The following is a 20,684-nucleotide window of genomic DNA, read 5'->3' on the forward strand; positions in this document are numbered from 1 at the left end:
TATATTTATACTGTTTTTTACCTTGATTTGGCTTGATTTGGTAAGCATTGACCCTTTGGGAAGGAAGCCCAAAGCAGAGCCAGCATACTTGACTTTCTGGGGTTTGTGAACTTGGGAGACTCTGTATTTTGGTCCGTCTCAAGTTGATGTTCTGAAAGCCAAAATCCTCATAGAAGTCTGTGGAAAATATAACAGTCATGATGTTTATTGGTCAATTTGAAACCTCAATGTTATATTATTAAATAGACAAAAATATAAGTGAGCCAAACGTGTTAAGGATTAATCATTTTCCAAACATCACAGTTTGACTCAAACCTGCTTTTGAGTGAGGTGGCAAAAGGAGGCTATTTGTTTATTTTGAAATCTTACTTTAAAAATGCCCAGGTATGTTCTCAAATGGAAACAGGCAAAATGACAGCATGGATTGAGTTTATTAACTCAAAAGTTTTTCATGGACAGACAAAATGACTATTAAATGCAACATCAGAAATGGTACAGATATCTAATCTTTCAGGCAGGCTCATCTATAATATCCTGTCAGAGCAATCCCAGCCTGGCACTAAATAATGCTTTGATGACTTCCTTAATTCAGAGTCATCGTCAATTAATTCTATAACTCTCAGATTCTTGTCCCTTTTCTCAATTTTCAGCCAGTTTGCAATGCCAGTGTGATCTCCCCATGATGCCTCAGGCTAGTCATCATTTTCATAGATTTATAGATGTTAGGGGCTGCAAGGGACCTCATGAGATCATCAGGTCCAGATCCCCTGCACTTGGGCAGGAAAGACAGCTGGGGCCAGATGACCCAAGCAAGGTGAGCGTCCAGATGTTTTTTGAAGATTTTTAGAGTAAGTGCTTGTTACCACCTCTGGGGGCAGTCTGTTCCAGACCCTGGACACTGAAACCATTGGTAACTGTATGCTTAGACTTCACACACCTTTATAGATAAATCTATACCTATCTGGAGCCTCTTTGTGTAGAGGGTTTTTTTGCTTTTTTCCCTCAGGCTAGTGGTAAACACTGAATGCAGTAAATCAGTTCTGTCCAACTGCTTCCTATATTTACCATTGAATCCGATGGAATTATCTCTTTTCTAGCTAAATATTTTAAATGAATTATTTAAAATTATTTAACATATTAAAAAATTAACCTTTCTAGGAAGATTTTTAGAAATGCATCTCCTTTCTTCTAATGTAGGTTTTTATTTATTTTTTCAAAACAATAGAAAGTATCTAATGTACATTCTCAGTAATAAATTGCTACCTTGTTCTACTCCTCATTGCTTCTCTCTTATGAGCTCCAAACTTGTAAAGTCTGCTAACTTTTATCAGGGCTAACCCATACAACAGCTTGCATATTATATCAGTTTGTACAGTATTCAGCTACCCAGCTGCCTGTAACTGTCTGCTCCCTAGTTCAGAGATTAAAAGCATGAAATGTTTGCCTTCTATGATTAGTCTTCTTTTGGATTAGTCCCATCTGAGAATATAAAAATTAAGGATTTCTAGTGGTTGGAGGGCCAGACAGCAGAACTAGGAGGTTGTAGAGGTAGATAGCATAGCCAGGTTTAAATAGGGAGCAGACAAATTCATGGATGATAGATCCACTAATAGGTATTAAGCAGTCTGGGATGTATCCTCTGGCATCTCTAAACCAATAACAGTGGAAGCCAGAGAATGTAATGAAGAGGGGATTGATCGCTCTAGACATATAACCTATTCAGTGCTCTCCCTCTAAAGTATCCATTAGCACTACCTCTGGAGGCAGGATATTGAGGTAGATGGACCATTGGTCTGTCCCAGTATGGTATTTCTTATGATCTTAGTGTACTGTATCACATCTCGACAAGTAGCAGATGCTTTTGAGGAAGATGCAAGAAACCAAAGGTAGAATAAGTAGTAATAGAGTAATCAGCCCATGGGAAGTTTCTTCCTAACTCCCCTTCATTATTGATTCATTTTATTCACTGATGCATGTGTGTTTTATGGCTTATTTTTATACCGTTTTAGGTATCAGTAGACATTTTCATTAGCCAGTTGAAAAAATCCCAATAAGCTTTTGGTTTGAGTGATAGCTTTTGGAAGTGAGTTCTACCAGTTAATTATGTATTATATAAACAATTTCCTTTCATAATTTTCACATTTACTGGAAGAATGTCCACTTTTTCTTGTTAGAGGGAGTAAATAGTAGCATATGAATTTGCCCTAGCTGCACTATTCACCATTTTGTATCCATCTATTTTGCCCTCTTAACTTTGAAGTTATATAGTCTCCTTTTCTGTTATTCATCATGAAAACTCTCCCTTCTTTAATCATATTGTTGTCATTTTCTGTACTATTTCTTTCTTCTATGTGTTTTACAAGCTTATATTTAGCTTGTGAATGCAGAGACAAGGATTGTTTCTGAATACAAGGCGCAGCCTGGCAATCCATACCCATGAAAGACTAATCCAATAGGACTACAATGATCTCAGTGATCAGGCCAGTGGAGAATCTGTTGGAGGTGTTATGGGTGCTCTTCCTGTAAGTGGTAATAATATTTATACATTTAAGCACATATTGTGAGGTAGAAAAAGATCTTACAAATTAATTATTTTTCCTACCTGGGATGATAAGCAGCTGTAAAGACCAGTCAGCCCTTTTAAAATATCCCTTTAATTCAAGGTGTTAGACTTCCCTGTTAATACTAAAGAACTTAGCATTTAACATCAGGAAATGTCTTTTAGTGCCAAAGACTTAAGGAAGCTCAGGTTTTGCCTGTTCAAGGAAAGCACTTTATGAGCTTATGAAAATGCTGCACTTGCCCCACAAAAGAAATAATTGATACACCTGCACTTTGAAAAATGTTCCTTGGGTGTGAATATTATTTGCCTTCTGGAATCAGAAATAAAAACAGCAGCTTCTCCTTTATTTCTCTCCAGACCACATGTGATGGGCATTAAAATAATGAGTTTTGCTAAGTCAAAAAATAATCTGCGCACTTCTTTTGATTTGTATGCTGTATTTATTTTGATATCTGCTTGGCTTTTACTTATAATCTAAAGTATCATCAGAATTTGTTATTTTAAAGGCTTCAAACTCTTGGGAATAAAATTTCAAAGCTTTATCCTAGACAGTTCTCATTAATGTTAGTGGAAATCAGATATTTGTGCTCTAAATTTTAGCATATCATCTACATAAAAAAGTAGACTAAACTGGAAAAGAAAATGTGTTTCTGTCAGTCTTTCAAATGATATTTGTCTTTTAAAGATCTTCCTGTTTTTATTAAAAAAAAAAAAAAGCTGAAAAGCTGATGACCTGTAGTTGCCTTATAGATAGCAGATAATTCTCCAGAATGGCATTCCTGGTTTATTTCCAGTAAAGCATGATCTCTTCACACTGTGCTTTCAGTTGACCCTAAACATGCCTTCATGTGTCAAGTGTCCCCACCTCCACACTAAATCAAAACTTTAAACATTATAAGGAAACTGACTAAAAGTCCAGATGAATAGAAACAGGAGTGTTTGTCATAAGTGAAATGTCATGGATAAGTTATAAAATTAACATAAAAAGCAAACTCTTTAAAAAAATATTTACAGTTACCTAGGATACATAAAAACAAGATTCATATGCAAGTAATAGTCACTTTCTTGCATATTTTAAGTTCCTTCTCAGAACAACAAAAACAATTACAGCCTTGAAAGCAAAGCCAGTGGCACATAATGCTAAATTCAATCATTCTGTGGCCATTGAAAATGAAATAATATATACCAAAACTACCATAAAACTTTTAATTTCAAAGCATAGTGGGATTATTTTGGAGTTTGTCCTGATTCAGCAACATATGAGAAGCAATACACCCCTTTTGAAAGAATGTAGGATTCAAGATGCAGATTCTATTCCCAACTGTCACTAGATAAACTAGTCACTTGTCTTCCTTTACCTGTTTCCCCTATCCTTAAAATGACAATAATGATAGAGATGTGTTGCAAATGACTCTTCTTTGTAAAATGCCTTTAGAACTATTGATAAATTGTGCGATATAAAAGTGACGTTGTTTATTATGGTTAGATAATTACCTGCTTAAGAGTTTTGCTGCTTTCAGAATGTAAATCACAGTTTTATCAACCCAGCTCAGCAGACTTTTCCGTAAGCATTTCAAGGTACTTTTACACTGCAGAACAACTTGACAACCAATGAGTCTTAGGCCATCTACAGATATTAAGTTGCTTTGGGGGCAGTCCCACAGTGTCACCCAGGCTCGACTCTTCTACTCTAGCTGAGCAGGGAGCAGAACATGTGTTGAGTTGAGCAGGGAGCAGAACATCACAATCCCACGTTGTTCTGCAGGGAGACACAAGCTGACCCTGCCAAATGGGGCCTGGGTCAGCCAAACAGCATTGCCTTGTGTACTTTTGTCATCTGTCTCCACAGTCAAGTCCCATTCGAACATCTCTGTTCCATATGTCTTCAAGGCAGCCACCCAGAGTTCCATATCCATCTTTACCAAGAAAGCACTGTGCTGCCTAGGAGGCTTTGAGAGCAGATGCTACATATGCACATTCTGCATTGCCACACTCCATCCCCTTTTCATGGGTATACTGCTAAAAAAAAATTCTGTGAACTCAAGTTCTGAAGGGCATGTCCATATGGATTGCACATCTCTTAAGTAACTTCCCTTGAAGAACAACACTAGTAACTAACAGCTCTCAAGCTGTCACTGCTGCTCCTTTGAAATGCATCAGGAATTACTGTAGCGGAAGTTAACTTTGACATAGGTCTATTTCTGACTTTCCTACTGATTGTTGTATATTGCAGCATTGCTCAAAATGTGGGGAACACCCCATGGGGAGGTGCAAAGATTCCAGGGGGGCATATGTGAATCACAGCTGCTGACTGTCACTGACTCTCCTTGTTGGCAACAAGGAGCAATGGTGGTGGAGGGGTGGGGACAACAATATGGACTGAAGTGGGGAAAGGGACCAAGAATGGCCAGCGCTGCTATGTAACCCCACAAACTTTGGGAAACACTGGTATATTGTATACAGCGTACAGATGTGTGACACAAAATATTATATACACGCTTATGTGTACATCTTTATTGTAGGTTTCATGGCTGTATACTTATTTAAATATGGAACCTTGCTTCCCTTATTTTTGCCATTTTGAGATTTTTTTTTATGTGAGGGGATGTGTTGGTATGACGGGCACAGTTCACTCAAAGCTTTGAGTGATACAGCTTCCTGAGTTGTCTGGGAATGTAGAAGAAAGCAGCTTAAGAAAAGTATTGAAATAAAATAGGACCCAAATAGTGGTCTCTTAAGTAATTTTCATTCTCAGAAGGGGTCATGAGGTTCTTCTGTTGCCTGAGGTAAGAAAACAAATTAAAGAAGGTTGAAATTTTGTCTTTCCTATCTAAAGATCTGCAGTATGATGTCATCTCATAAATTTAAAACTATTCCATAACAACATGACATATACTGTTCTCGTTATTTGGAAAAATAAGTAATTTTGGATACAAAATATTGCTTTTGACTATTACTCTTTTCTCCATTGCCACCCTCTGACTTTGCCAAGAGAATTTATAACACAGGTCAGAATGATCTATCTATTTACTTTAATCTAAGACAGTCCCCCAGTAATTAGATTCTAAAAAGGGAAAATGTATGAATTTGTTATCGTTATAGAATCTAATTATTGGAGATTTACCTTGAATTTTCCCAGCTAAAGCAGGGAAAATAAATCTGGAGGTCAGGTAGCACCCTTGCCCTCTGCGTCCCCCCAGTTTATTTCCCCTGTAGCCCCTCCCCCCATACCTATTGTCAAGCTCTGCTTTCCCTCACCTACTGAACTGAGGGGCAAATTTGAAAACCCTGACTTTGACATAAACACACCTGTACTAATTTGCAGATAGGTCAATTACTATAGGTACCCATAGCTTTAGTGCCTCCAGAATTGATGCATTTTATCTTTTTTGAAGCTGCTGCAAATTTGAGCACAGGTATCCCATAAACATACTTCTAAGTAACACGTTTGTACCTAATGATATGCATACTTTGTACTATATATATAGAAAGTACAAACTATGCATATAGCATTAGTAATAGTATGCACAATATTCGAAGAGCCCAGTGGAGACTAACAACTATGCATGATATTAGTCCAGAGCCAAAAGGCTCATGATTTACAATAGTAGTTCAGATACAGATATACAATCAGATATACAATATAAATGATTTACAGTATAGTTCAGAGTGTTTGGACTCAATGACCTCCTTTGGTCCTATGCAGCCGTATTATAACATCAGAACTCTCCATTGCCTTGCTCAGAAATTCCATTGAATAATACTAAGTTTCCATACATATACAATTCTTTTCTCTTGTACTGTTCCTTTAAAGGAAATCTATAAAGACGGTTTTATTTTTTTCTGTTGTTGACCACCTTCCTTTTGTGTAGTACCTAATAGTTCCTTTTCATTAATACCATAAGCATAGCATTGTGATTCTATTGTGTGATCATACACAAAAAGTATGTTGCGAGTGGGAGAGAACAATTTTATTCTGACCCACATTAAATAGTAGCAGGAAGAATACAGAAATTGCTGACAAAACAGTTCAATTTTTGTACAAATGTTCTTTTGTTTCAGGTTTCCCAACAGTGAAAGTCCTTTTTGTAAAGTACATGCATTGCAAGTGCCTGAGAGTTCACTGCCTTTCATCCTTCCTTGCCTTTTGTTAGTTGACATGCTTAAATTAATTTTAATTTGTTTCCAAAGCACCATACAACGCATTTAATTAATCATTATAGTTTGATTCCGTGAAGGCAAACAAAACAGTCAGGATACGTAAAGATTCTCTCTCATTTGCTGCCTAAGAGTCAGATCCTGTAACCTTACATTCAGGAGGACCTTTTTATTCCTAGTTGCATTGGCACCACTGCAAGTACTTGTGTAAGAAAATGCTTTTAGCATGAGAATACCATTTAACCAGATGAGAGGTTTGTTTGGACAGCCCTGCAGAAGGGGAGAAAATAGCCTTCCCAAAGGGGGGAAAGGAAGGGATGGGGTGCCTCAGCTTGCACATGATCTCTTCTGCTCTCTCTGCCAGCAGGAAGATGGGAGCTGATTCTCCCTTGCTCCTCCCATTGAGTTAAACCTTGCACAGGTCATTTAAGTTATAAACAGACCTCATATTTAAGGTGGTCCTTACTGTCCCAGGTCTTGACTCAGATCAAAGCAGAAACAGCACAACCCTTTACACCCTTTTAAGCTGCATTGCTTCTTCTCCGCCAGTACCTCGCCAGGGAATGCACACAGCCTGATAAGTTTGTTTCAGGAATGAATGAACCACAGTTGACTTAGACACATACACAATGATGTACATGGAAAAATTGTTAGAACGTTTTCTAGGGCATACTTCTCTGGTACTTAAAGCATGACATTGGGTGTGAAGGTCTGTTGGATCTCAGGACAAAAGGCTTTGTCCCAGAGCAAATACAAAGTCTGTTTACAGCCTTAGGGCTCCTACACACATGTGGGGAGCCTGCTCCAATGCACTGGAAATCCAATTAATTGAGTCTGATGGAGCACGGAAATTGACGTGCTCCGGCAGCCATGGATCAGTGTCACTGTGCATCTCTACACTGACAAAATGTTGGTGGTGTGCTTTGAAATAAAACACATCGGAAGACCTTTAGTTCAAAGCAGCCCACCACTATTTTTTCAGTGCATGGACGTGCAGCGAGGCTAATACATGTGATGCACAGGCGCTTTTAATTGGCACAGCTCTCTAATTAAAGTGCCTGGTGCCATGTCTGGGAACACATGTAAAAATGCCCTTAGAGTCTCTTCTTCCCTTATTTGCCCCACACTCCCTCCCTCTGGCAGGACTTCTGAAGCTGTATTTTCTAAGATGCTGTGGGTGTGACCAGCTGCCTGTTTTGAGGTGTTAGGGCAGGATGGAATTTTTTCCTTCAGGACCTAATTGGGAGGAGCCTAGTGAGGTTTTTATCCTTCCTCACAGTATCATAGAGCCACAGTTTGTTTAAATAAGAGTTAGGCTTTAAAAATGATATAATCAGTAATAGTAGTTTAATAAACTGTCTTGCTCATTGTAACCTGCAGCAGGTATCCCATTTGGGTAAAAGTCCACAGTACTCGGAATTAAATGAGATCTAGGTCTCTGTGGACGTGGTGCCCAAGAAAAAAGAGAGACTTCAGTGAATGGCAAAACTTCAGTGAAGAGGCAAAACTAGTGAAACAATCACTGGAGTGTGGAAGCAGGGGGTGCTGAGACCTGGAGAGTGGGGTTTCAGAGCATTGCAGGATGCTGCTGGTGCCCACCTCAAAATCAGTACCTGAGGCTGGTTTCCTTTTTCACCTTGCCCTAGTTACACTACTAGTTTATAATATGAACAAACATAGAAACTCATGGGCATCAGTGCAGTCAGGCTTTTGCCTCCTTTCCTTTTTTAGTACACATAATGCCAACTGTTAACTTAAGAATGTTGAAGAATATCTCAGAACAGTATAACATAACAGGAGTTGGGAGTTCATGTTCCAAACTCTTATGTTTTCAGTTTTGCAAAAGCATAATCGTGGGAGGTCATCTATAATGCCATGATTTAAAATAAGTTACTTACCCACTTTATGTTTTTAAAGATTTATTAGTTGTTCTTGTTTTCTATGCTTTAGGTTTGTGATTTGTCCTTCAGCCTGAAGAAAATGCTGATCCGACACAAACTGACTCACAATCCCAATCGTCCAATGGCAGAATGCCAGCTCTGCCACAAGAAATTTACAAGAAATGACTACCTCAAAGTGCACATGGAAAATGTCCATGGTGAAACTGACAGCTAACTGTGGTTTATGCAAAAAGAGTGTGTCTAGTCTTCAAGTGTTCCATTTGTACATGTACAAACTCCAGACTTCTCACCTGATTAGTAAGCACAATCAGGAAAAGAACTGTAATATGCTCACAGACTTTTTTTTTCCATTTCGCTCTCTGTTTATGTTACAGAGGGTTTTTTTTTAAAGACCCTGAAGTAAAACAGTTTGAAGATGAAAGAAAGAAGATAAAGGAACATTTCTTTTTTAAAAATGATCTGCACCTTTCTTAGCAGCCTGGGGACCTGATATCATGGTAACGGTACTGAGAAATTATGGATATTTGTTACTAGGAGACCTCAGAAATAGTCCTGTGTGAAGCAGCTAGTGTTCGCTTCAGATTCGGATTTGGCTGATTCAGGGGACAGTGATTCAATTCAGTGATTCAAATCACTGTCCCAGATCAATTCGGACAAATCTGATTTGGAGATTCGGCCACTGCCGAATCAGATGAATCTCCAAATTGAACAGGTCCCATCCCCCACCCATGCTCCCAGCCCCAGCATCCCAGCACTTAAAAAAAAAAGGGGGGGGGAAGCCCCATACTCACTGGCTCCTGCCAGGTGCAGGGGCAATGCCTGCTGCCCCCCACTGCCCTGTGCTGTATGGGGGGGGGCTCTGCCATGAGCCCCCAGAGGCCCAGACAGCCACTGCAGCAGCTGGTGAATTCGGGGCTTTTTTGAAGTGCTGGGATACTGGGGCTGGGCAGAGCAGCTGTTGACAGGGCTGGGAGAGGGGGATGAGAGTTGGGGAGCACTCAGGGCGGCTGGGGGAATGGGCATGGGATAGGGCCTGGCGGGGGCCCCCTCATGGTCCCTCCCCGACTCATTCAGACCTCATCCTGCCTCGTACTGATCAGGCCCCTACTTACCAGAGGCTGGGTCCAGCTCCCTATGGTGGCGAGCAGGGACTGCCCAAATCACCGAATCTCCTCCAAAGCTTTTCCAAATCGATTCAGAGGCTTCAAATTGATTTGGACCCTTTATTGGTCTCCCGATTTGATTCAATTTGATTCAGTTCAGATTTGGAGATTCAGCAGCTGAATTGGGCCAAATCTCCTCTGAATCGAATCACCAATCAAAGCTTCGCGCAGCCCTTCTCAGAAATATCAGTGCCTTAAGCTTCAAGGCTATACAAAAAGCAACATAATCTGACTGCTTTTTTCAATTCAACTTCATCCTGATTGGCCATGTTGCCACCCAAACAAATTTTATTTAGATATTAGCAGTAAGTTTTATTTCACTTTCTTCTCATTTTATTTAGAGCCTAAAAGAATTAACTTGAAATGGACTCTGAGGCGCCAAAATATGGTACAGAAGCTGCAAGAATCTGCAGTCTCAAATATTTTCACATGAGCATCCAAGAAAGACATCATTCCTTCTGGTTGCCGTTGTGTGAGATGAGATCAGAACAAAAGCTGAAAGCAATTTAATTTTAATAATCATTTTAAACACTCAAAGCTGCAAGTTGCAGGCAAAGGAAATAAGTCCTAAAGAAGTGACTTAAAGGCCCCCCCTCACATTACACTTAAGGCATGATTAACCAGGCTAACTGCCCCTGCTTTGAGCCCAGTTAGCTGCAGGGCTCTCAGCTGTGGAAGCCGGTGTAGGGGGAGCCCAGGATCAAGGGTGCTTCCCCTGCACCAGTGATAAGGAACAAAATCCCACAATCATGCCTCCTGCCATGCACGTGGCATAGCAGGAAGTGTGATTATGTATCACACATTGGATCTCATTGCACCTTAGCTGCAACTGTAGAAGGGCCTAACCAAATATAAGTGTCTGGTTGAGGCAAAAAAGATGCATCTAATATACCAGGGCAATCCAAGTGCCCTTATTTTCTTCATTCCAGTTAAATGACTTTGATTTCCTTGTTGCTCTTAATGAGCAGTGGGAAAAAAATATTGCTCATAACTAACTAACAACCAAATACTTTCAGATCGTAGATTAAGACTCATATTTTTCAGTTTTTAAAAACAATTGTCATAGCACATCTTTTTATGCCACTCTGGTGAAGAGATCCTTTTTACATAGGAGGGACAGTAAATATATATGTCTAGATTTTTGCAAATCCCAGGATAGTATATTAGAGCTCTATATAGAAACAAAGTTTATATTAATTTTGGATTACATGGACCAATATTTTGTTAGGAATAGTGTGTTAGATGTACACCTTCGTTCTGATGGAGATTTGTCTCAATTACTGGTTGTAAATTTTGTAAACTTCATCCTAGACTGCAGCAAAAGCCACTGGATGGATGAACCATAAAAGCAGAGCAGGAATGTGTGGCCCCATTACATTCAACAATATTGACCTGAAAAGAAACTAGGCCAGTGGTTTTCAACCTTTTTTCATTTGTGGGCCCCTAAAAAAATCAAAAGGAGGTGCACACCCCTTTGAAAATTTCTAATACAGGTGCAGACCCCTTTGAATTGTGAGTATTCACATACTTTTGATTGATCATAGCCATCTTTTGCGGACCCTGTAGACATAGTTTGTGGAACCCCAGGGGTCTGCGGACCACAGGTTGAACTAGGTGAAAGTGAAAAACAGTATAGGGACCAGCATCATCTCTTTTATGTCCAGTATTGGTTTGGATACTATTGTCTTCTATTATTATGGACACTATTTTCTTTTATTATTATGGAGTAATATTTTTTCTTTAAAATTATTATGGAATAATCGCTCCCAATATTATTATTTGCTCAGAATGTGAGTAGAGAACATCATGACTTTTTATTTATGAGAACTCAGAATAAAGCACAACATGTTGGGGCATATTCCCAGGAGAAAACTGTTCCAGAAAACTTTAAATATTTTTTTTATCATTCATGCCACATACTGTTCCTAGAATGTTTCTTAGACCTCTTCTCTTCCTGCTCAGTCATATAACAAATGGTCCACTACAGCAATTCTTTATAAAGCAGTCTTTATATCAAGCCCATTTAATATATTTTAGCTCTGTTTTGATGCATTTTGAAGAGGAACCATTATGTGGGGCTGAGCCAGTACCCACTGTAGTCAATGAGAAAGTTTCCATTTACTTTAGTGGCTTTTGGCTCAGGCTGCATGTGACTAACCAGATGCCAATGAACCATCAGCAGTGTGTCCATAAATCAGTACAAATGCTTTGCTTTATATGGAAGGTAACTACAAATAGGACACTGAAGCCTGTCATCTAACAATTTGAATAAGAAAACAGAATAGTTAAAGGAATGAGGCAAGGTACATCATACCACAGATTTAACATGTAATTATAGTATGTTGACCAGACCAAGTTACACTAATGTAAATTCATAAGAACCTCTTGGATCCAGTTCTATCCCATATTACAGGCAACATGTCAAATAATCCAGTTCATAAATATATCCATGCAGTTGAGCACCAAAGAATTTATCAGATTTTACAACAGTGTAACTGAGAAGAATATATCCCTACATGTGCATGTTTATTTTGTTTTATATTTGTTACCTTACAATTGCTGCATTATATTTAATTAGAATTACAAATAGAATGTATTTTCCTACATTTTGTAATAATTTGTCCAATGTCATTTTAGATGTAAACAATGTGTTTCATTATACATTAAACATATGCTTAATTATTTAGCAGTGATTTGTATAGTTTATTGAATTCTAATTCAGAATCCTAAGTCTCTTTGCAAAAATATATGTAGATATTTTTCATGCACTTCTGGTGTTTCAGAATCATATAAAACTTTGAGGACTGACTTGGTAATTGAATTGAATTGAACTAGATAACATGTATCAGATTAATACTGTGGCAGGCCAGTAGGGGGCGCTCCTGAGTTGAGCCACCCACCTCACTGTGCCCGACCAACTTCCAGGCTCTGAGTGCCTCCCTGGGGGCGCCTCACGTCTGGCCGACCCCCTTCCTGGAGCACACCCACTAGCCTGGGGTTTCCACTGCCACCACCCAGGGCTCTGGACTGATTCTGGCTCTGCGCACCCTGGGAAACACAGGCCTAGTAGCCCTCAAGGGTACTTGATTCACTTCAAGAAGTTGGGATGCTTCCCTCAGTCAGAAGCACAAGTAGTGGTCTCCTTTAGTCAGCCGAACCAAGGGGACCCCAAGGCTTAATCTAGACCCACTCCCAATAAGTCTCCCACACTAGGTACAAAGGAGAACTTTATTGGCTACAGAAGGTAGGGTTAGAATAGGGTACAGGGTAGAGCAATATCAGAGAAATCCCATAGAGCAAACTCCCCTGGCTGGGTAGCCTTTGATCACACATCTGAGTTACTGCAAGCTAAATATCTAGTTAGATCTCAGGTAGCTTACTCACAAGTATCATCCAGGGGCAGTTGGAGATTCCCTCTGGAGGCAGGCAGTGCCTTGATCATGAGTTTTGAGAGAGAGAGCAAGATTCAGATGGTACAGCTCTTCTCTCTCTCTCTGAGTCTCCCTTATGGCTGCTGCCACCTCCTCCTGGGCAGTCCTTGACTTATATAGCCCTTGTGACCTCATTTACCTGGTCCAATGGAGGCCAGCACCTGTTGGCTTTCAGCCAACCAACTTGAAATACATCACTAGTTGCCGGGCAGACTGGCAGTCTCTAGCCCACCAGGGAGGAAGCCCCTCACCCAGGTGTGTGATACTAGTCATGTAGGCGAAGGGAGCAGGTTTCCCCCCTCCCTCAGGAATGTATCCAGCTCAGGTTACCTAAAGAGAGAGAGTAAAAGTGTGTTTCCTCTGCTGGGCCCATCCTAATCAAATTGTCACAGAGCATAGTTTTTGGGGAGAAACAAAGGTTGCCTTCTGCCACAAATACCACACCAAAAAAATACATAAATGGCAAGTTGAGTTTATAATGTTTACTAGAGCTGTGCAAAGCAGCACCATTTTATTTTGACTTCTGTTTTGCCATTTTGGCGGGATGGTGTTTTGTTTCGAATTTTGTTTTGTTTCACTAAAACTGTTTCACTGTTTTGACGTTTTGCCCATATGCTATAATGGGGAAGCACAAAACTGCCTATAACTTTTGTCATTTTTTGGCAGATTTGGATGAAAATAGCAGAGATGGTAGCCCCTTCCAGTGGCATGAAGCCTGCCAAGTTCCAAGGAGATAGATGCAGGGGTTTCTGGAAAACTGCACCTCAAGCTACTGACAAGCAAAACTCGTGACATATGACTGTGTGTGTGTTTTAAGGCGCGCCCTCACTGGAGCTGGGGCCTCTACATGACACACATGGGCTAAAATGTTGACATGCATATCCATGAGTCAATACAAGACCAACACCTGTCTCCAAAGCTGCATGTCTATTATATGAGTTTCCATATTGTATCCAAGAGACAGTTGTATTTCCTGGTATAAGAAGTAATATGGTCCATATTAAATATTGAGAATAATGAACTATATCATTGAGCTTATAAACACTACAGAGTACTCATTATAAACTGCTTTTCCCTAACATTTTAATAAATTTTTCAGTATTAAATTTTCCAGTGACTACATGAGTACATAACATTTTTTTTTCAATGTAAAGTTCCAGATAGCCAATTTTTGGTAATGTAAAAATGGAACGGCTCTCTTAGTTTTAAAATGTTACCTTTTTTTTGTTTCTTATTAGTTGTTTACTGTAATATAAAATAATTCTTATTAGTCGATATATTGACTAGCTCTCTAAGACCTTCACCAGGAGTATTATCCACAGCCAAATCCTCTAAAATAGTGTCAAAAGCTAAGGACAATTTCATGTGAGAAGAAATTTGGTCAATTTTAAGGGTCTACAATTTTCCCTGTATTTATATCATTTCCTTCAAATATTAGCTTTCCATTTTGTCCTCTTTATTTTCTGCATTGATAATTAAAGCCATTTTCTGTCCAGGCAAGACTGCTTACCATTAGGACCAGCATTTCCACCCTGGTCCAGATTTGGCTCTGTGCGGATTGCTGCTTTCAGGTTCCTTCCAGTGATAGCCAGGTCAGGGGGTACCTACAGTGTGAGCAATTCCTCCTGGTGGTCTCTCTCAGGGAACAGGCAAGAGAGCTGCAGGAAAAGGTGCTAAGTCTCCAAAGTATCCTCTTCCATGAGAAGTTCATAGATTTGATGCTACAGGAGACCTCTGGGACTGGAAGAACTGCCAGAGACACCGCTAGAGAAGAGAGAGGACATGGAGTCCCAGGAGGGTGGAAGATGGAAGCTTGTGGCTGCTGGCAGCTGATGGCTAGAAATGGTATTTAGAGGTTTCCTTTTGGGAATTGGCTTTTGTAGGTAAAGTAAGTATGTATTAGAACAATGGTCCAAGGGTTAATTGATTTCTAAAAAAGTCTGCTTGGGCTTGTAGCCCCACTGTGTCTGACAGGCAAGCAGCAAGCAGAGACAAAGGCTGGAAAATGGAAGACATGAACCACACTGTTCCATAACATGAGATAAGAGACTCTGCTACATTGGCCAGGCCACAGTGCTCAACTACAGGGCCCTGGGATTTCTGGCTTTGGCACATGGGCCAAATTAAGAGAAGACTGGAAAAGCCCAAATTAGGATGTATGTATGTGATGGGTTTGTGAAACAAAATAATATGCTGACAGGACAGAACATGGACAGCAGAATGACCACAAAGAGACCAATCAACGGTGCCAAAAGGCAGAGTCATCAAGAGGAGAAAAGTCTACAAAAGGAGGGATTTTATAGCAGCAAAGGTCCCCAAGAGGGGAACCTGAGGCCACCATGAGCAGAGGGCATACTACCAGCCCAACTCACCCACCCCACTTGGGAGGGTGGGGGCAGGCCTTGGCTTCTGACCTTCAGGCTGCTGCCATTTGATATTCAAGAGAGAACCTCAGAATGAAGCTCGCATACTGGCCAGACATACCTTGATTCTGTGCAGCTCTAGGACTGGTAGATAAGAATAATGCAAACAATTCTATATCTGCTATTGCTGTGTATCAATAAAATTCACCTGTAGCCTGGGTATACACTGATATGTACTCCCTCTCCAAATAGAAGGGATAAGTGGCTAGGCCGAGTAGATAACTGTAATGATCAGCCAGTTCCCTCTGCCCGCTATAGACAAGCAAGGACAAAATATATCTTAACTATTTACAGGTTTATTGATACACACACACAGCGCGCACGTGCGCACACACACACACACGATATTAATAAATATATATACAATATATACTTTACATGTAAAACTATATAAATGGTGACTAAGAAATTATACTATCACCCATGACTTCAAACCCAACACAGATAAATAACTGATCTAAAACAGGTAAGCACAGGTGAGTCATATAATATACAATCTTTATACAATACTATACTCTCTATAAATGGAGACCCAAAGTTATACTACCTCGAATGGTGATGAACCATGCACAAGTGAGTAGCTGATATAAAGCTGGTAAACCACAGGTTTACAACAAGTGAACAACAGGGTAAGTCAGGTTAAATACAAGTAAACAGTCAATAGATACAGACCAACCCAAGTAAACAGAAAGCAATCAATAGGTGCATATGAATCTAGATAAGTACAGGTAAATACCAGTAAACCCCAGGGAAGGTATCAACCAAGTTTGGTATCCCAACTATATACATACATACATATAATAATCTTGAACAACAACAAAAATATAAGGTGTGTCAGCCTTAGATTAAATTTAACCGTTTAAGCCCCCTGGTGCCCAGACTGGTCCTGGTGCATTGGCAGTGCTCCTGCAACCAATAGGAAAGGGGAACTTCCCCAGGGTTCTTGGCCTGTGGCTTAAGCAGGTTGCCTTCCAAACAGCCCACCTGATAGGCCTGGGTGTTCCCTCCCCTGTGGGAGATCCCATGTTCCTGGGTAACTCATGCTCCAGGGGAAATCACGTGTTTGGTCTGCATCTCCTCACTCCCACTGCTCCTCACTAGCAAGACCTCTGGGGCCAATGACTCCTCGGGGCTACTGCTGAGATGAAAAAACAAGAATCAATGGTCTCAAGTTGCAGCAAGGGAAGCTGAAGTTAGTATTAGGAAATTTTTTCTTATTAGGAGAGTAGTAAAACACTGGAACTGGTTACCTAGAGAGGTGGTGGAATCTGCATCCTTGAAGTTTTTAAGACCCATCTAGACAAAGCTTTGACTGGGATGATCTACCTGGGGATGGTCCCACTTTGAGCAGGGGGTTGGACTAGATAACCTTCTGAGGTTGAACCCTAATTTTCTATGATTTTAATGTAGACAAATGCATTGTTGCTAAATTAATTTAAGTATCCTATCTTGCAGAAACCTTTCAACATTATCAAAAAAAAATGCTCTAAGCTGACTTGTCTTTTATCCCATTCATTCCAATAAGTTGGCATGCTCCAAAGCTTACACAGACTATTAAAATACTAATGTTCTAAGTGTAATCATCGTTTTTAATTTTATAAATATAAGATTTAAAAGCATTAACCCTGTTTGACTTGAATCATGAATTTCTATGGGAAAATAAAGGGGGGAAGTAGGTAAGTAATACAACATGTATGCACATTATATATAGTTATATTTGGTTGTACAGTGTCACTGTAATAATCAAAATATGATACATGTCCAATGGGGGTGAGTTAATGGTGTTATTACTGGAGAGAGGGAATTTTACCAGCTTTTGGACTTACAATCTTCATGGTTTTTATTTATTTATCTGTGTATAGGTGCGATTTAATTACTCATATTTAGCATCATTTACAAAGACTATCTGCAGGGCCTAAAATTAAGCATGTGAATTAGATTTCATAGATATTTTATCCAGCATCTTGTTTGAGATATAAATGGACCTTCATCTGTTAGTGCTACTTTAAAGGATTTTTAAAGGCATTCTCAGTTGACCCGTGCAACTGGTATTTGGTTATCACTTCCTCCTGAACACTATTTGGTTAAATATGAGGCAATGTTAAGTCACATAATTGGGTGAAATCTGATATATTAGATCTAGGTATGTAAATACCATATTTTTAAAGAATACAGTGACATTATTTTATTTCTTCTACTTTGAAAACACCCTTTCTGTAACACAGTGACGCTCAACTAGGATGCTGCAACATTGTTTCTAAAATTGTCAGAGGGTACTATGCAATATTATCACTATTACACCTGGCTGTGATTCACAATAAACCCATCCAGGAAGAGCACACACCAGCTGCTGAGGCTTCCTTAGCCTGATGAAGGGTTTTTGAACCTGAAAGCTTGCTTAATAACTATTCTCCAACCATTTGGGTTGGTCTAATAAAAGATATCAAATTCACCCAAGGAACCTTGTCTGCAAGATAAACCCAGAGATTTCAAATCGCAGTGCATAGTATCTGACCTGTTGTGGTCTTTCTGATTTCTTTGCAACATAATACTTTCTCTACTATTTTTCTGTGGTCAGAAAAAAAGTGAAAACTAACTGCTGGCATTTCTAAGGAGGACCGGGAGTCTGGAAAGGTATAGAACCACTGCTGTCCATAATGCTTAGTGTTTTGAACACATTTTCCTTAAGATGCATAATAAACTATGGGCCATATATAGCTTTAAAATGTTTGGGGCAAAATATAAACTTCTATACCTTTACAGAAGAAACTGTGTTTACGGAGTAGGGAAAAAGTAGTTTGAACTCACTGAAGGTCTTGTTTTTACATTTTACACTTGGCTTAGGCACAGTGTCCCATTGGCTACTGAGTGAAGCATTGTCTCAAAAAATGCAGAAAGAGCTTCTTAAAACCTACATTGGGAAAGAGTATATTCTCCCTTCTGTATCTGATCAACTCTAAAAGATGGAGCTGGTGAAGATGCACTACTAGAGTGACAAAAGTCACTGATCAACAGTCACTTTGACTTGGAAAGAAATCAACTCAAATTCTAGCTGTTGAATACTATTCATAATTTTATAAAATTATTCATAAAAAAACATTTTCCTCATACTGGTAATAATATATTTGTAGGACAGATTTTTTAAAAACCTTTTATTTCTTAATTAGGCCTTCGTTATCTTTGTTAGCTGGTATTGAAGGTAGCTGAATAAAGAATGAAAAGATCACATTGCTTTTTCAGCATAGCAGTGAATGTAGTGGATCAAGCATAAACTGCCACACTAAGTGTCACTTTCACTTGGTTCTGTTCTGTTCAAGTGATACTCTTCTGAGATGCTATTAACCATAGCTCTGTCTTAACTTACAAGTGAAATCAGAGGCTTTGCATAACACGTGCTCTATCATCACCCTCCAATGACAAAAAATTTAAAAAAAAAACCCAGAAAGAAACAGAATGGCAGAGAGAGAGACCAGATGATCCATTTTTTCCCCATGGACATTGATTGAGGTATGCACAAAAACATTCCTGGGCCTTCCTCACTGTATGTGGTATGATGTTGAATGATATAGAAAGCAAGATAGAGGAGCAAAAACAAACACAATGGTAATCCTGTTTAGCTTTTCGAGTGGAAAGTAAAAGTGTAAAAAATATATAGTGACTTGTTGTTATGCTCATTTGCTTTAAGTGGCCTTTTAGGGTATGGTGGAAAATATAGTGCAACTGCCAAAAAGGGTGCTGCAAAGGTTGGATAGAAAGCACTTCATGAAAAGATATTTTCTTTTAAAAAATGAAACCCTTTTTCCATTTCCTGAAAATCTTGTGGGGGGAGGGGTTCATTTATTTTGGAGGCTGCACAATGATCAATGACAACCAAGGAATAAACAAAATGTTGAAAAGATTATAATTGCTCCAGATTTATGGGTCTCATTTTCTAAGCTGAGTAGGATGTTGAAAAAGTGATTTAAATTTATATTATTTGGTAGCATACAGGAAGATCCCTGTACAGACCAATTGAAACTGTGTCATCTAAGCAGGTAATATACCTATAATATAGGTATACAGATAATATACTTATAATTTCTGTACATCATTTGTACAGACACATTCTTTTAACATAGCAGCAAAAACTGGCTATGACTTTTCTAAGGTTAAGTGACTCACTGCAGTTAATGGCCTCACCATCAATTTATTAACCCCTAGGAACAATCCTAAGTGTAAGTCATTTAATTTATATGAAAAGGAAGAAGTAGCAGTCTTGTCACTAGGGGTGCAGACAGAAGTGACAACTTCTGCCTGATCTGGCCACAGAAAGTGGTCTTATAGCTGTGATCAAACACAAGTGCATGGCTGCAGACTGCTTCAAAATGGCCAATCAGGCAAAAATGTTAACCCTCATTGTACTGGGTCAGATGAAGACGTTTCAAAACAGAGCATCTTCTATAACTTCTGTCAGCACTGCCTTCTGTCAGCCTGTCTCTGTTTTCAGAATGAGAGTGGGGAAAGGGAGTGGAGGAAGTTCAGTCTGGGGGTTTTTCAGCCCCCTCTGGAAGGTGGTGTTGGGTGTACTGGAGCACTCCAACCCTGGGGACTGAGTTAGGAGGCAGCTCCAATACACACACCACGCCTTCCAGTGCTGGCTGGGGAACCCCTAGGACAAGCTCCTCTGCTCCCTTTCCCATTCTGAAAACAGGGACAGGCTGAGTGGGAAGAGTCATTGTTTCCCCCCCCCCCCCCGCCGCCAAGTACAGTAAAAACTGTGTTAAAACATGGCTGTAATCCCCAAGTATTCATAGGACCAGGGAAGAGACGAAAAACGTCACTGAGTAAAATATTAAAGTAAGACTACGTAGCCTGAAGAGGTGACATTGCCTCCCAGCCTGCCCCCTCAAAAGGACTGAAGTCTGTTTCTTTAGTCTGTTCATTGAAGTGAATAGAAGTAAAACAAGTACCAAAAGGTAAGCGCATGCTTAAGCCTTGTGTTTTGTAAGGATGCATGGCTGAATTGGGGTGTTATTTCTGGTCTCACACCAGTGTAAATTGGATGT

General features: G+C 39.6%; 1 protein-coding gene across 9 annotated transcripts in view; it reads left to right on the forward strand.

Annotated features, from left to right (window-relative positions):
- The window catches only part of PRDM5 (PR/SET domain 5), a 169,839-nt gene extending 155,527 nt beyond the window's left edge, over positions 1–14,312 (forward strand). For 4 of the 9 annotated variants that reach the window (XM_019494815.2, XM_006263126.4, XM_019494821.2 and 1 more), the window contains one exon: positions 8,672–12,467. In XM_019494815.2, coding sequence (XP_019350360.1) covers positions 8,672–8,836 — 165 coding nt within the window. In that variant the 3' untranslated portion in view covers positions 8,837–12,467. Of the gene's footprint in view, positions 1–650; positions 2,523–8,671; positions 12,468–13,882 lie in introns of those variants that run through there. The other 5 variants (XR_009459853.1, XR_009459852.1, XM_059722090.1 and 2 more) reach the window with 4 other exon arrangements.
- The last annotated feature ends 6,372 nt before the right edge of the window (positions 14,313–20,684 follow it).

The sequence above is a fragment of the Alligator mississippiensis genome, chromosome 2 (assembly GCF_030867095.1).
Source record: "Alligator mississippiensis isolate rAllMis1 chromosome 2, rAllMis1, whole genome shotgun sequence".
NCBI lineage: Eukaryota > Metazoa > Chordata > Crocodylia > Alligatoridae > Alligator > Alligator mississippiensis.